Here is a 14905-nt window from a genome sequence, read left to right as displayed (position 1 = left end):
GAATGCAAGGCTTTTACTTCTATATTTTTGTAGTGTGCTATTGTAACTTTTTCCTAGGTAAATAATTTGAATATTTCTATAATATTCTATAATAAATGTGCTGTATAAACGCAGAAGTCTTCAGTCTTCAGTTTTGTGGTTCCCAGTCCAGCCTCCAGGGGGCGATGTAGAGCGCAGTCCTCACTGGCCTCACACGCTTCACTCTCCTGGCTCGCGTTGAGTTTGAAGGACAGACACTTAAAATGCAGTGACTGTGAACACCTGCAAGATGAAGAAAGTGTTCACCGCAGAGCAAATTTCGGATTGGTTCATCTCGGGGACGACGTTTGCTAACGTTAAACTCACAGAAGAAGCGGCGGAGAGAAAATTGGACGAAGCGTCGTCGAAGGAAACCAGGTGAAATAAATTGACGGTAACGTTAGCTTCGAGTTAGACACCAGCTAGAAGCTAACAGGTGTCACTGCTTTTATGGTGGGACCCATTGCACTTTATTTATTTCTTAATGTTGTTTTTTTTGCAAAAGTATAAGAGCACATTGAGGTGATTGAGCTTTTGGTACTTAAGGTTAATTAAGTGCATCAGTCTAAACGTAGTGGTTGAGGTGAGCTAGTGTTGTCACAGTAATAGAAGAAAGCTGAGGGTGTATGGACACATTTTAAGTGTGAATGAGGTTTCCAAAATAATTTAAAGTTATGTTAAATATCAACTTTGTTGTGAAATTCTGAGGTAAGATTTATGTGTGTGTGTTGCATTATTAATATTCCAGGTTTAAGAAATGCTGACCTCTTCTGCCTCCCTCATAAAATTCTGAACACAGACCAAAAATTATTATTTTCTGAATTTTTCCCGTTATTTTTCAAGACTTTGCAATGCTGCCAGGAATATATATTTTTTAATTAAGTGGGTTAATGGGTCTGTTTAAATATCCTCCATGTATAATTTTTAGCAACCATAAAATGTCACATTCCCAGGTAGTTCAAACATGACCTCAGTGTAACCAAACTTTCCTTAAATCTTCACAATCTGCCAAAGGTATTAAACTGTTGCTTACTGCTCTTTGTTAGCTAAGAGTTCAGTGGCTCCAAACCTGGGGGTCACAGGTTGATTAACAAGTCAGGAGATGAGACAAAAAAACAATTACATAAATTCTACGTTTATGTTTTAGTTGAGTTTCCTATGATCTTTGCTCCTTTTATTATTTTTTTATTTGACTTTATAGTCTTACGTTGTTTAGTAATCTAAAAAAAGACATTTTCAGCCTGTGAAAAACAGTCACAAGTAGACATTGCTTCACTTTAAAGACTCACATACCACAAAGGCCTGGGACCAAATGGTCCAGATCACGTATGTATTCACATCCTGTGGCCTTGTGACATAACACTCACTATCTGACAGTAAACCATTGAAATTACATGCCCAACCAAACAAAATCTACATAAAAACAGTCCATCAGGAAGGGATTAGCAAGAGCAGGTGACAAACTAGTTGTTTTAAATGAAACAGTTGAATACATTGTCCACCTAGCCTAATGCTGTCTTCACATTTTTTGCTCACAAGCTATGATATATTTACAACTAATACAAATAATCAGGTTTTTGCATCTCGTCTTGTTGCTGAGGATGTGATAACTGTTTCTCCTGGTGTTAAACACAGGGCCTCAGACATTTTGAACAGTGTGTCGTCTCACAGTGTGGTGCTGTATGCCCCCGTGGGCCTGAGAGGAGCTGGATAGTAGTATGGAAGGTCCCAGTCCCTGTTGAACCCTATGAGCGAACCGGAATGCCGCATGGCCCGGTCCACATATCCGGAGATTGTTGGGATCTCCTCCCTTGGGTGGTCGCCACAGTTGGGGACGGTGGGTGTGACAAAGCCCTGCTTCATTTTGTAGCGGCTGGTCCAAGCCTCCATTGGTCGGAGCTGTGCCGGCTGCACACAGAGGTCGTCCTCTTCATCGTATTCCTTTTCACTCAGGAAGTCCCTCAGCACTTGCTTGAAGACAGACGCCAGCTCCCAGGGCCTTATGTTGTTAGTGGCAAGCACCTCACGAAACCTATGGAAGGATGCAAGTAACAGAGTTAATTTAACACTAGTGGAAGTAGCAAGCATTTTCAACAACACTGTGTCGGCATCCCACATTTTCAACTGGTACTGTTATAATTCAGCAAAATAAATGTAAGACCTGGATGTTCCTTCAGCTGTTGAGCCTCATAGTTTCTAGAATGACATATCTGGGACAGCGGCACCGTTTATTTGGAAATGGTACAAACATAACACGTTTCTTACTAAATGTGTTATTCTTTGGTAATGTGGTTATGTAAGCACACAGTAGTGACCCAGTAGTGAGTTATATGGCAAATAAGTAAGTAGGTCAGTGCTCAACCATGTAGAACAACTTATCAGCCTGTTTTTATATCATTATGGCTAACATAGAGACGATGAGTGGAAACCCCCGCAGTCTAGCTTCATTTAGCCTTACAGGGCATCCTTCACCTTCACATGTTCACACTATATTGCCTGCCTTTGTGACAGTAACACATAATGGCTTTCTTGGCAGCTCGCCCTGCCTCCCTTTCCCTTTGGGTCTTTTCTGCTTTGCCTGCTGTCAGGCCTTGTGTTGATGCAGGAGCAGCTAGCCACTGTTGACAGCATACTAATGTGAGGATGGAGCACGGCATGGCCGCTACCAAACACCTGGAGAGCACGGTGGCTGCGTGGATGGGTGGGATCTGGGCGCACAGGAACTCCAGCTGGTGTAGCTCTGATGTGGGGATGAGGGTCCGTAACCTGGGGTACTTCTGAAACCAGTGGAGACCCAGGGTGCTGTGGGCCAGCCTGTGCTCCCGCTCCAGCTCCCTCGCCAGCCGCTCACGTTCCTCCACATGCCACAGGAGCTCTTTGATCAACATGCAACTGGGTATGACACCCGAGGTCTTCAGAGGTGCTGCTTCATCCTGAGCCTGCACTTTTGATTCATGGGACCATTTCATCCAGCTGAACAGGGGCATGGCAGTCACAGCACAGTCCTGCAAAACTGAAGAGACAAGTATCATTTTTTATTCTAGATTGTAAGGCCATGAGTTTGCCCCAGCAGGTTTTTTAATGCAGTTGAATATGCTGGAATATATGTTGCTTAAAACCACCTGATCCAATGACAAGGCCACATTAGATCACGTGACAAACTTCACAAAGGCAGATGAAGCAAAAGTAAAAAGATCTAACATGAGAGAGAAAGAAATGGAAAAGTAATCTGAAGATAAAATGAGTCAAGTCAACAATAAATGACTGCTTGTGATTAATACTAAACTACTAAATAAATGTTTCTTACCCTATTCTTAATCAAATCTTGTACTTGTCCTGAAAACGGGGTCACATTTTCCCCTTCAAAGACGACAATAAGATATATGTGAGAAAATTCACAACCTCAATTCTAAGGAAGGATGTTGATTCTCATTGTATCCCTAACGATATAGGTCTACTATAATACACATTTTAAGGTTGACAATGAAAGATGATCACCTCTTATCCAAGCTGACCTCTGGTCCCTGCCAGATGGGTGCTCTGATTCCCTTCAGTTCAAGTCAGGCTTGATGAGGGTGATGTCCCAGGTGTGTGTGTTTGGCTTTTTTTCCAGACTGATAGATTCAACACAGCTTCCACCTGGGATTCAGATGGATTACACAGCCTGCAGGGTCAGAGGTCAGCCTAACGAACACAAGCTGTATGTGGGGCTTTACACATTTTACGGTTGCAAAACAGCAAGTGCTCCAAAAAATCAAAACTTAAACAACTGTGAGTCTTCCAGCATGTGCAGGAAGGAAATATCACACTAACATCTGGTTGAAAATTGAAAGGAAAGATCTGTACTTACAGGTGAAAACTGCACAGCTTTTTTGTGAGATATTCAGAAATTGGGCAAAGATGAGCTTTTCACAGAGTCCAGCCTCCAGCTCCTTGTCTCCATGGGTTAGTCCATGTAAACTCAATTCCTTCACTTGCTGTCGACTACATCCCTTGGTGTCAAATGCCATCAAAGGAGCACACTTGATTGTTGGCAGCAATCCTCCAATGTCCTGCTCATTGGAAGCGGTTTTCCTTTTTGTGTTGTAGTTATTGTCTTGTTCTTATCATCCCTCCCACTGCTCCTGTCATGCAGACTTTTTCCAGGAGAGTTAGTCACACACTGCTAACTGACTAAGAGCTGTCACCTCTCCTCTCCTTTCACCCCACTCTCCTCTGTGCAGTGTGCTGCTTTGTTGTAAGGTCAGCTGCTTTGTAGCTTGCACGAAATGTGTGCATTGGAGAGAAAGGAAGAGGATGAGAGTGCATGTGTGCGCACGAGCTGTGGGTGTGCTGTGTTTGAGCTCCTCTTAGTACTGTCAGGGGTTGTGCTGTTGCGATAAAATCCTCCCTTTACTAAGAGAGGGAGAGACAACTGGGAACGCTCTCCCGGCTACAGTGCTGCGGGCCGTGTGGAACTGACCAGGGGGAAAGACAAGAGGAGGCAGAGACTTGGAGCAAAGTTTCAAATGGTACAAAGTAATGATGTGGGCAGAGCCTCCAGTATGCTCACCCACTGTGAACTTCAGTTTGAATAATAATCCCAGTTTTACGCAAGATAGAAATGAGTGGGTTTATAAATGAGTATAAAAACACCTTCATATCTTCACTATGTGTTGGTATGTTGATGAATACCATTAAATGCTGCAGTACCAATATTAACCTCCACAGACGTAGCTACGCAAGTGACATCTAACAAAGCATATTGACAGTGCTACGTGTTATTGCATTTAGAAATAAAACATAGCATCTGTAACTGCTCCAGAATGTATTTATTAGGAGGATCTATTGGCAGAAATGAAATGTAATATCCATAGGTACCGTTTACTAGTGTTAAATCACCTGAAAATAAGCATTGTGTTTCCGCTACCTTTAGAATGAATTTAATCTACAGAGGGAGCGGGTCCTCTTTTACAGTGGCAGTGTTGAACCACCATGTTTCTACAGTATCAAACACTGGCTTTAGATAGGACCTTTCACAGGGAGTTTTGCGGCCACCATAGTTTCTGCTCCACACTAAGAAGGCATATGGTTATTCAGATGGTTGCAATCTGCAACTATATTGCTAGATACCACTAAATCATACACACTGGTCCTTTAAGCCTGTCCTTACCAATACATGGTATGTATATGAACAGTATTTTCTAATTTTATTTAATTTTTCTTACCCAAATGCTCCTTGAGACTATTTTGTCAGTTATGCTTTCTGAGATGAAACTATCCGATGTAAGCTGAACTATGGTTAGACTAGAAGGACTGTCTCTATCACATATGAGTACAAGAGGGAAAGTAAATAGATGGTGCTGTATGGGCTTTGAAAGTAATTGAAGTATGTTTGTAATGTGAGGGGAAATTTTAAATTCATCTGTAAGACATTTTTTGTCAAATTATTTTTATTTATATAGTCAAAAATCCTAAGTTTGCCTCATAGGGCTTTTTGTCCATGGTAGGCTACTGTAAGACTATGCAAGATTTGGTGTAATTGCAATTCATTGGTCAATAGAGCTTCAACATTTATAAACTGCTTAAAATTGCTTTAATTTTATTTTAGCCCACCAAAGGTTCCTGATGAAGGCGGCCTGAAAAAAGTGAAAGCTGATGGAGGGTGGCTCCAAAAACCAGAACCTGCGGAGAGTGAGTATTAAAGTTAGCGTTAGCTTTTTTTTAATCCTACATCATACTTACTTACATAGTCTGATATGCAGGAATATGCCTTCTGCCTTTTATGGGTTTAACATTGTTTCTTGTGTCTTTGATTCTGTATCCTTAGGTATTGCCCCTCCTCCACTTGCCAGCTATGAGTACCCCAACTTGCCCATAACCAAAAACAGAAAGGAGGTACAATGTACCATACATACACCATATACACCCATCCACAAAGCCTGATGGTCTGAAAGTGCACTCTCATTCTTCTTCATTCTCGTACTTTTTCTTTTGAACATGTTAGGGTTTTTACTAAAATTGCCATTATGTCCTCAGGACTCTGGTGCACTTAAGCTTTTACTGTTTGCCCAAGATGAAAATGTTGCAGAACAAGAGCTAACTTTAAATTCTAACATTTTGTGTTGACTAATAAAGAGTAGTGTGTGTATATTTCAGGAGCTCATGCTTTCATTTAAGCTGCACTTTCTTAATGCCGATTATAAAGTGTGGAGTTCCAGTGACAAATCAGCTTAGCACATCCATCTGCTCTACTATTTCATAACTTATTTTAATATTTATTTTTTATTGCAGTGATATGGAACAAATGGCCAAATGGGGTTTTAACTGTGCACATGTTCTACTTTTGTTTTGTGTGTGTGTGTGTGCGCACCTGCTTCCAGCTGATTTCTCTTATAGAAAACAACTCTGTAGTGATTATTCGAGGAGCCACAGGCAGTGGCAAGACCACGCAGCTGCCACAGTACATTCTGGACCACTACAATGAGAAAAACGCCTTATGCAACATTGTGGTCACCCAACCACGCAAACTTGGGGCCACCAGTATTGCCCGATGGGTTGCCAGACAGCGGAAGTGTACCCTGGGTAGTCTGGTGGGATATCAGGTTAGTGCAACAACAAGAATCTGATTTACTTAAACTGTGCAATGCAGATACATACATGAGCATACTGATTATATTTTATGATAAAAAAAGAAGAGGGTGAAAAAAGAAGAGAGTGACACAGAAGTCATGTGGCAGTAGTGACTGGATTGACCTGTAGTGTTTGACCTTGGTGACCTGGGCACAAAAAACACACACTTGCATCTCTTCTGAAACTTGTTTGTATGTGTGTGTTAAAAAGCTCTTGTGTGTTGTTGCCAGGATGTCTGGCTGTGTTGTACAGAGCTCAGGAACAGCACATCTAATAATAACTGTTGTCTCCTCCGCTTGGTGCAGACCTCTGGAGTTAAGGATGATGTCACTGACAGTGGGAGCACTGATATGTTAGTAAAAGATAAAATGCTCAAGTTAGTGTGTACCTCAAACAGGCTTTTTAATGTTTGTCTTAAGCCCATCTGAAATATGTCTGTTTCTTTGTTCCCTTTCCCTTTTTGTGAAAGTCATGCAGTCAGTGAATGATTTTTTTGAGTTATCTGAGTAATCTCCCTGAGGTCAAACAAAGGGTAGCAATGGATTTTATTACAGGTCACTGGTAACCAGAAATAGTTGTTGGCATTGCAGAGATTTGTTTTAAAGACAATGGGAAAAGGAGAAAGAAGAGGAAGAAAGCTGTGGCCTCTCCTCTTCGCCTCTCTGAGGCAGTAGAACCTAACATTATTCACAGGAACTGTGTGTTTCTGTGTGTGTTTTTAAATTGAAGAAAATAATGGCTTGATTTGTTGTTAGAAAATATATATCAAAATATTTGGATGGGAAGTTGGGAGTTGTTTGGAGATGTATGTAGTGCTGCATTACATTAAAATTTTACAAAAACACCAAAAACATTTATGACCATACAACGGAAACCAAAGATACATAGACATAGATAGTGTGGCATTGCACTGAGCTGATGTTTTCAAATGGTTTCAGTTTTCTTCCTCTTGTAGAGTAAAACAACAACAAACAAGAGACAACATATTTTATTTTAATTCCTGTCCATCTAGAGCCTAAGCGGTTAGACACCAGAGTTGGTGATTGTTGGAACAGTGTAAAGACTAATAAAGACGGTTTGGTGAGTTTTATTTTGTTTGAATGAGGTGTGTTTAACAAGATCTAAGTTCAGTATAAGAGATAAGCTTGAATTCGGTAAGTGTACACTCAGTAAGAGGTAGAGTGCCGAGTAGAGAGCGGAGAGTTGTCTTTAGTGTTTGACAAATATTAGAAAAATAATTGATGACAAAACACATTAACAATTACATTGATTGGTCAGATGGGACATCCTCACTAGACCGGCTATTTCAGAAAACATTGGTGGCAGCAACTTGACAGTTGTGCAGTAAAAAGTCAATTGAAAGTTTCAGTGCAATTTATAAATGTATTTATGCTGTGCCTCAGCCTCACACTAATTTTAGTTTAAAATGTCCTAAAATGTCCTAAAATGCCTTATTATGCAAACTAATGTCAGATTCCCCAAAGCATGAGTGTCAGAAACTGTTATTTTATAGTTTGTGTGTTGTTGACCATATCTACTAATACAACTTTGTATATTTGTGTTTTAGGTTGGACTGGAGAAGATGGCAACTGAGCACACCCGGCTGATTTACATGACTACAGGAGTGCTGCTGCAAAAACTGGTTTCATCCAAGTGCCTCACAGAGTACTCCCACATTTTCGTAGATGAGGTGCATAAACAACATTATGGCAGATTATTTTTATGTGCATTTCTTTGTTAACTGGAATCTTAAAATAAACTGTTTTTTGTTTTGTTTTAAATAATATTTTTGTTAATGGTAAATTGCAGATCACTCATGTACGCCTTGTTAAATTACAGTTTATCTTTTTATTTAGTTGTAGTTTGTTGTATTGTGTATTGTTTTTTGTTTTTACTGTGGTTCCATCAGTATTATGATGCTGCAGGGGTTTCAGGTTTCATTTGGTACTATGATCTAATCGGTGATTCTTTATACAATTTCTACTCTGCATTTGCCCAAGGTTCATGAGCGCACTGAGGAGATGGACTTTCTCCTGCTGGTTTTGAGAAAACTTCTTCATTCCAACTCTCCTTATGTGAAGGTAATTGCAAGATCAAGGAGAAATCTGTAGAAATCAGTTGAACTCTCAGTCTCTCAACTACGTTTTTGTTTTGTTCTTTTAGATCATCCTTATGTCAGCCACCATTAACTGCAGACAGTTTGCTGAGTACTTCGGCACCCAAATTCGGGGCAAGATGAACCCAGCCTATGTGTTTGAAGTGGAGGGGGAGCCCTATGCCATTGAGGAGTTTTATCTGGATGACCTCCACAGACTGTTTCCATGCAGGGTAATTAGATAGTAAATGTTTGCTGATGCTACTGTTTCTTTGTATTGAAGCCACATAGTTAATGTGTATATTTTGTGTGTGTGTGTTTATCAGGTTGAGTTGCCTCATATAGATGACCCTCACATCACAGTGGAGATGTACAATCTTGCCATCAGTCTCATCCAGAGCTTTGATGAGATGGAGGGCAAAGATTCCAGGTAGGGCCTTAATATTTTAGCACATTTGACTGATTTACCAAATGAGCAGACAGATAAAGTAATGATTATGTATGTTTGTGTAGGAGCAGAATAGCAGAGACAGGAGGTGGCAGGACTTCGTCAGAGCGGGGCAGTGTGCTCGTCTTCCTTCCTGGTATACACGAGATAAGATACATGCAGGAGGCCTTGGCCAAGCTGTTCCACAAAAGGTGAACTTTATTTGATCTCTTTCTTTCTTTATAGCTAGTATATATTGCCTTCTACCTATTGTCTATTTCATCTCTTTTCCTTTCTAATAATCAGAATTATTGTCTGTGAAATCTGTAGTTCATGTTAACCTGTATTACTTTTGACTTGTAATGAATGTTTACATTTACTATTACGATGATGTGTTCCTGTTGTTCAGACTGCAGGTTTATCCTCTCCACTCCACTGTTACTCTGGAGGAGCAGAACGGTGTGTTTCTGTTACCTGTCCCTGGATACAGGAAGGTAAAAACTATCTTAGTAAAAAAAATCTCATTCTGTCTTACAAGTGTTCTTTCTACTTGCTATTACTGATGGTGTCCTCATATTAACAGGTCATCCTTTCCACCAACATTGCTGAGAGTTCGGTGACTGTTCCAGACGTCAAATATGGTGGGAGGTTAATTTTTTTTTCAGCCTAATGTTACCTGTTTTTGTAGCTGTTTTTATAGGATCTTAATCAGTATTGGTGCTTATTTCCTTGCTGCAGTGATTGACTTCTGTCTGGCCCGTCACATGGTCTGTGACCAAGATACCAACTATCAGTCTCTGCGTCTCACCTGGGCATCCAAAACCAACTGCAACCAGCGTCGAGGTACAATATAACAGAACTTGACCTCTAAAGTACAAGTATCTTTTCACTTCTGTGCGATTATCCTTATCTCCACTCTTGGTGTCAGGTAGGGCAGGTCGAGTGTCAAAGGGCTACTGTTACCGTCTTGTTACCAAAGACTTCTGGAGGAAAGAAATCCCAGAGTACATGATCCCTGAGATGCTGGTAAGAGAATGTGCAGATAACCAGAATTTTTTTTAATACAGCTTTGGCCCTAATTCGAGAATGAACCTATTGCATACTGTTTGCCTTCCTCTCAGCTTGCCCCGCTGGCCACCATCATGTTGAAGGTGAAGTTGTTGGACATGGGAGATCCCCGCTCCATCCTTTCCACAGCCCTCTCACCCCCAAACCTCGGTGACATAGTGAGGACAGTGCTTCAACTCAAAGAGGTAAATAAGTGCAGATGGATGATTCTCATCTGAGACAGCCATTAATGTCTAGTCTGAATGTCTGGCTGTAATGATGTATTTGGGCGGGCAGCTGACCACCCAGCTCTGTCACAGAGTATTAGACCTCTGACAGGAGCTTTGCGTCAGCCAGTGTTGGCATCGTCACGACTGTTAGGTGAGGGTAACAAAGGGGCAGTGCTGTGTCATATGTTTGTGTGGGGAAAAGAAAGTGGAACAAGTGTATGTTATTTCTGGTTTCTTTCTATCACTCACAAAATACAGTAAGTACATCATCTTTCAAAACTATAAATGGTATAGAACCAAAAATATGCTCATATTTATTTATAATAATACAGCTGTCAAAAAAATAGTAAAACCAGGAAATCTGAAAACATTTACAAAACAGACGACAATAACAAGACAAGGACAGAAAAGTAGATAACAGGCAGATAAAACTTGTTTTGAGTTTTTTTTTAAATATGTTAATGAATCTAAATTTAGCCTGCTATTCTGATTTCTGATTTAAAAACGGCTGAAAGGTTTCTGTCTGAGGATCTCAATGTACAACCATGAAGTGTGATCAATATAGTACAATTTTCAATGAATTCTCAAAACTACAGGATATCTTTGTCCAGAGGAACAGTAAGTTTGACTTGATATATTGAATTTTGGCTTATAAATTCAATGTTGGCATAGAGGGATCAGCTACTTTCATGTCTAAATCCTTAAACAGGATCAGGATCAGTCAAACTGTTGTTCAGAGGTCGGTTAAGGTGTTGATTGGGGCTATAAAAAAATCCTCTTGACACTAGCTTGATGTTTCATTCTGTAGATGGGTGCGCTATCTGCGAAAAGTGATGGCAGGGGTCAAAATGAGGATGGCGAGCTAACGTTCCTGGGCCGAGTGCTGGCCCACTTACCCGTGGACCTATACCTGGGGAAGATGGTTGTCTTGGGACACATCTTTGGCTGCCTGGATGAGTGCCTCATCATAGGTTAGTCTGTCATGACGGTACTGGAATGGACCTCAGATACTGAATATGCATGTGTTTATAGTTGTAGAGACAACTGGTCAAAAATCTGTCATTACTGCACTGTTGGAAATGTTTGTGTGCATGTAATATGTTTTTATAAAGTACCATAACATCCTCTCTTGTCCCCAGCTGCTTCGCACTCTCTGAAGAGTTTCTTCGCCATACCAACCATGCAGCAACTTGCAGGCCACAGGTGAGTCACATCCAGCAGCTGCACTGATTCACACACTGTCAGGCTGTCAGGGTAGATAATTTTTGTGTCCAACTGAAATAACACAAGATATTTCAGACATTATATTGTCATATAACTCCAGTTATAGTCCAGATGACTCTGCTGACTATTGACTCACTTTTACACTTTAGTTCCATGAAAGTGTTTTGTGGCTAATGAGATACCCTGCAGTAGAAAAGACACACTCAACAAACACAATTCCTTTTTTGTGGACATACAAAACACTGAAATGTCAAAAATGGGTGGTCATTTAAAGCATAGCATGTCCAGCTATCCGTGCAATGTTCTCCTTAAATCCCATAAAATATTCAGAGCACAATTGTATTTATTTTTTTCCAGCAGTGTCAATGTATATGCCTACAAGGCCCAACTACTACTTCGTGGCCAGAAACAGATATTGGTTCAGTGTATTGTATGTTTTTTGTCTGTGTACTGAATAATATTTGTCATTCCAGGAGCAAGTTGGCCTTTGCTCGTGGCACACCAAGTGATTCCATAGCTTTTGTCAATGCCTACAAGGTAATGTGTTTGATGCCAAGTCAATAGCTAGTTGTGGTGTTTGATGGATTTGCATATTTGCCTTATGGCTGTTGTTTTTAAAAGTCTAACCTATTGTCTCTTTCTGTTAGGCATGGCACTCGTCCAAAAAGAAAGGACAACTGAGACACCCAAAGGTGAGTAAGAACAACAACCAAACATGAGCTCACTTACACACATAAAAGCTATGCTGATTTTATTTTTTCAGATTGTAAATATGAATAGTCTGCTACTGCTGTTGTTTAGAGCCTCCTCTTCACACACTGCGGTTATTCATCTTACATTATTTTGACATTGAAGAATGCATCATTCCTCTGTCCCATTAGTAATGAATTAAAATAGCACTGTAAATGAAGTATAGCACAACGCTATAGCTTACAGAGCAGTTACCAAGGGAAGTAGAAGTGTTGTTCCTATTTAGATGGTTTATTCAGTTTCTCTTCCTTTCTTCCGCTGGAGAAAAGTCTCCCTGTCCATTGAAAGTATTCACTAAAGTATATGTTGGAATGTCCTCTTCTGTGTTTTTTATTGAAGTGTGAGGTTTATTTACATTTACTGCTTTCCCCACTTAGGATGAGTCTGACTGGGGAAAAGAGAACTTCATTCAGATCAAGAGGATCAGGGAGGTACAGAGATGAAGCAGAGAGCTGAGTCGCACGAGTTCATCCAGCCACAGTGCAGGATGTCTTTGTCATCACCCATCCTAGTCTGTCTGTGAACACCAGATGTTACCAAGAATGGAACTTCTGTTGAGTGACTGACAGTCATAGGCATTTAGTGAATTTGGTACAGTCAGACTGTAAATACACTGATGTCAGGTTTGCAGCCAACCTGAAATATTTTAATGGATCTTTAAACTCTATGACAGATTTTAGCTAGTTGGTGATTGTAGCATTTTGGTGCACAGTTAACTCTTTTCTCATGTATTTGTAAACATGTCAACTTACAGTTGCAATGAGTTAATATTTTGAAATTGAGCTGTTGAATATTGTGGTTCAGACCTCATTAGCAGTAACTCACTGTCCAGGTTGCAGAGCTGTACGAGGACCTGAAGAAGCGCGTGTCTCAGTTCAACATGCATGTGCCGGAGAACCCACAACCCTCGGATTACACCAGCACACACAGGCAGAAGTTCATTCTGCAGGTTAGAGTCAGTGCTGCACGTTGTGGGATGTATATTACATAAAAGGTCTCCCGGGTCCAAGTAAAGTTTCGCAGTGTGCACTTCAGATCCAGTAATCATTGTGAATAAATATTCAGCTGCTGAACATACACACAAAAATGTTGTTTTCGGTTGCACCTCTTTCTGTCTTAGGTGGTCATTGCTGGTGCCTACTACCCCAACTACTTTGTCCAGGGAGATATAGATGAAGACTTGGCCTCCAGAGAGTTGAGTGGCTTCAACCCCAGAACAACAGTGATGGTATGGTTGGTATAGTGGGATGGTTTGACCTCATTATTATTATTATTTTTTTAATACTTTTCTGGTGTGTAATGACCATTAAAACCCAGCTAGGATAACCTTTGACTTTGTTACATAGGAAGTAGCAATTTTGTAAAATAACATCAGACCACGTGTTGTTTTCAGGTGAGGAACCTCCCTCCATACAGTTTCCTGTATTACAAGCAGTTACAGTCTCTGTTTCGACTGTGTGGACAGGTCAAAGCCATTTCCTTTGAGAGCTCCAGGTACTGAGGGACATCTTTTTTAAATCTACTTTAACCCTCAACCCTAACCCATTTTAACACTGAAATGTGTATACTCATAATTGCCTGTATATAATTGTTTGTATATGTTTATGTATGTTTGTCCAGAGCATATGTGGAGTTCTACAGGACATCACAAGACTCCGGGGTGCTGCCCGAGGTCTCTCTTGCCCTCCTGCTGTCACACCAGAGTCCTCCCATGGAGATGTCTGTCTACCCCATTGAACAAATAGAACTCCATGCTGGGAACAGAAAAATAACTCACATGAAATATTCACGGTAAGGCTCTAATTCACACATTATGAAAACAAACTAGTTCTTTCCCTATCTGAGTGAAATCAGTTGCTGTATGAAAAAATATGTGCATTACGTTTGCTCAATGAGAAAGAAAAAACAATTGGAGCCCAAAGGTTCGACTGTGGCTTGTCTTTGGCTGAAAAGTCCCGTTCTTGACCGTCTTTTTGCAAAGTGAAACCCCCTGCACCACAGGCTGCACTGGTCAGTGCCCTTGCACTGAGCCTTAATGTAATTTGACATCCTCGCACTCTGCATGACTCTCTCCAGCTCTCACTTGGAGTCAGAGAGGGGAGGTTTTAGTGAGAGACAGCACCAGCTTCTTCCCACCTCCCTCTGGGGGTTGGAGATGGGGTGACATTGCACAACATTAGATGTCCAATGATAATACAGCTCACAGGCTGTTCTCATTGATTACTTTCCCTTTGACAGTGATATTTCCTCCTGCCTCAAACTTAAAAAATACATGTTTTGATAAACTCAAGTAGATTTTATTTATTTGGCATACGTTTTTAATGCGCCACCTAAACCAAAGGAACAGGATTTAGGCCCTCACATTAACCAGCATCTACCCTGCTAAAGTACTTTATCTGTTAGCAAAACTCTCTACTTGGAAAATCATTGCATTGATTGCTGTGATCAGTAAAAATCTGACAAAACTTTAATGTTTGCATTAGGGCTGGGTATTGTTAAGAA

The 14905-nt window shown here is 40.6% G+C and overlaps 2 protein-coding genes across 2 annotated transcripts in view; one reads left to right on the top strand and one right to left on the bottom strand.

Moving 5' to 3' along the window:
- The first annotated feature begins 184 nt into the window (after positions 1 to 184).
- The window catches only part of tdrd9 (tudor domain containing 9), a 22097-nt gene continuing 7376 nt past the window's right edge, over positions 185 to 14905 (top strand). Inside the window, exons 1-23 of the mRNA XM_035673844.1 lie at positions 185 to 396; positions 5609 to 5691; positions 5828 to 5895; positions 6381 to 6602; positions 8198 to 8320; positions 8631 to 8711; positions 8794 to 8958; positions 9052 to 9155; positions 9239 to 9364; positions 9562 to 9646; positions 9736 to 9793; positions 9891 to 9995; positions 10081 to 10178; positions 10274 to 10405; positions 11238 to 11400; positions 11569 to 11632; positions 12127 to 12190; positions 12301 to 12345; positions 12781 to 12834; positions 13236 to 13352; positions 13524 to 13631; positions 13797 to 13897; positions 14024 to 14194. Coding sequence (XP_035529737.1) covers positions 269 to 396; positions 5609 to 5691; positions 5828 to 5895; positions 6381 to 6602; positions 8198 to 8320; positions 8631 to 8711; positions 8794 to 8958; positions 9052 to 9155; positions 9239 to 9364; positions 9562 to 9646; positions 9736 to 9793; positions 9891 to 9995; positions 10081 to 10178; positions 10274 to 10405; positions 11238 to 11400; positions 11569 to 11632; positions 12127 to 12190; positions 12301 to 12345; positions 12781 to 12834; positions 13236 to 13352; positions 13524 to 13631; positions 13797 to 13897; positions 14024 to 14194 — 2465 coding nt within the window. The 5' untranslated portion in view covers positions 185 to 268. The remainder of the gene's footprint in view (positions 397 to 5608; positions 5692 to 5827; positions 5896 to 6380; positions 6603 to 8197; positions 8321 to 8630; positions 8712 to 8793; positions 8959 to 9051; positions 9156 to 9238; positions 9365 to 9561; positions 9647 to 9735; positions 9794 to 9890; positions 9996 to 10080; positions 10179 to 10273; positions 10406 to 11237; positions 11401 to 11568; positions 11633 to 12126; positions 12191 to 12300; positions 12346 to 12780; positions 12835 to 13235; positions 13353 to 13523; positions 13632 to 13796; positions 13898 to 14023; positions 14195 to 14905) is intronic.
- On the bottom strand, positions 1684 to 3005 carry rd3l (retinal degeneration 3 like). The gene is made up of 2 exons (XM_035673850.1): positions 2692 to 3005; positions 1684 to 2050 (listed from the first exon to the last, which is right to left on the bottom strand). Exons 1-2 carry the CDS (start codon positions 3003 to 3005, stop codon positions 1684 to 1686), a joined length of 681 nt encoding a protein of 226 aa, XP_035529743.1.

Source organism: Morone saxatilis, unplaced genomic scaffold, assembly GCF_004916995.1.
Source record: "Morone saxatilis isolate NCDOM2014 unplaced genomic scaffold, NCSU_SB_2.0 Contig3, whole genome shotgun sequence".
Taxonomy (NCBI): domain Eukaryota; kingdom Metazoa; phylum Chordata; class Actinopteri; family Moronidae; genus Morone; species Morone saxatilis.
Note: the sequence above shows the minus strand (reverse complement) of the source record. Positions and strands in the feature narration are given on the sequence as shown.

Bases quoted from the DNA above. Each gene is read 5' to 3' on its own strand.
- rd3l (XM_035673850.1), bottom strand. From the start codon at position 3,005: ATGCCCCTGTTCAGCTGGATGAAATGGTCCCATGAATCAAAAGTGCAG. The intron at 2,051-2,691 runs GTGTTTGGTAGC...ATCCTTCCATAG, and splicing joins GCAGCCACCGTGCTCTCCAG to GTTTCGTGAGGTGCTTGCCA.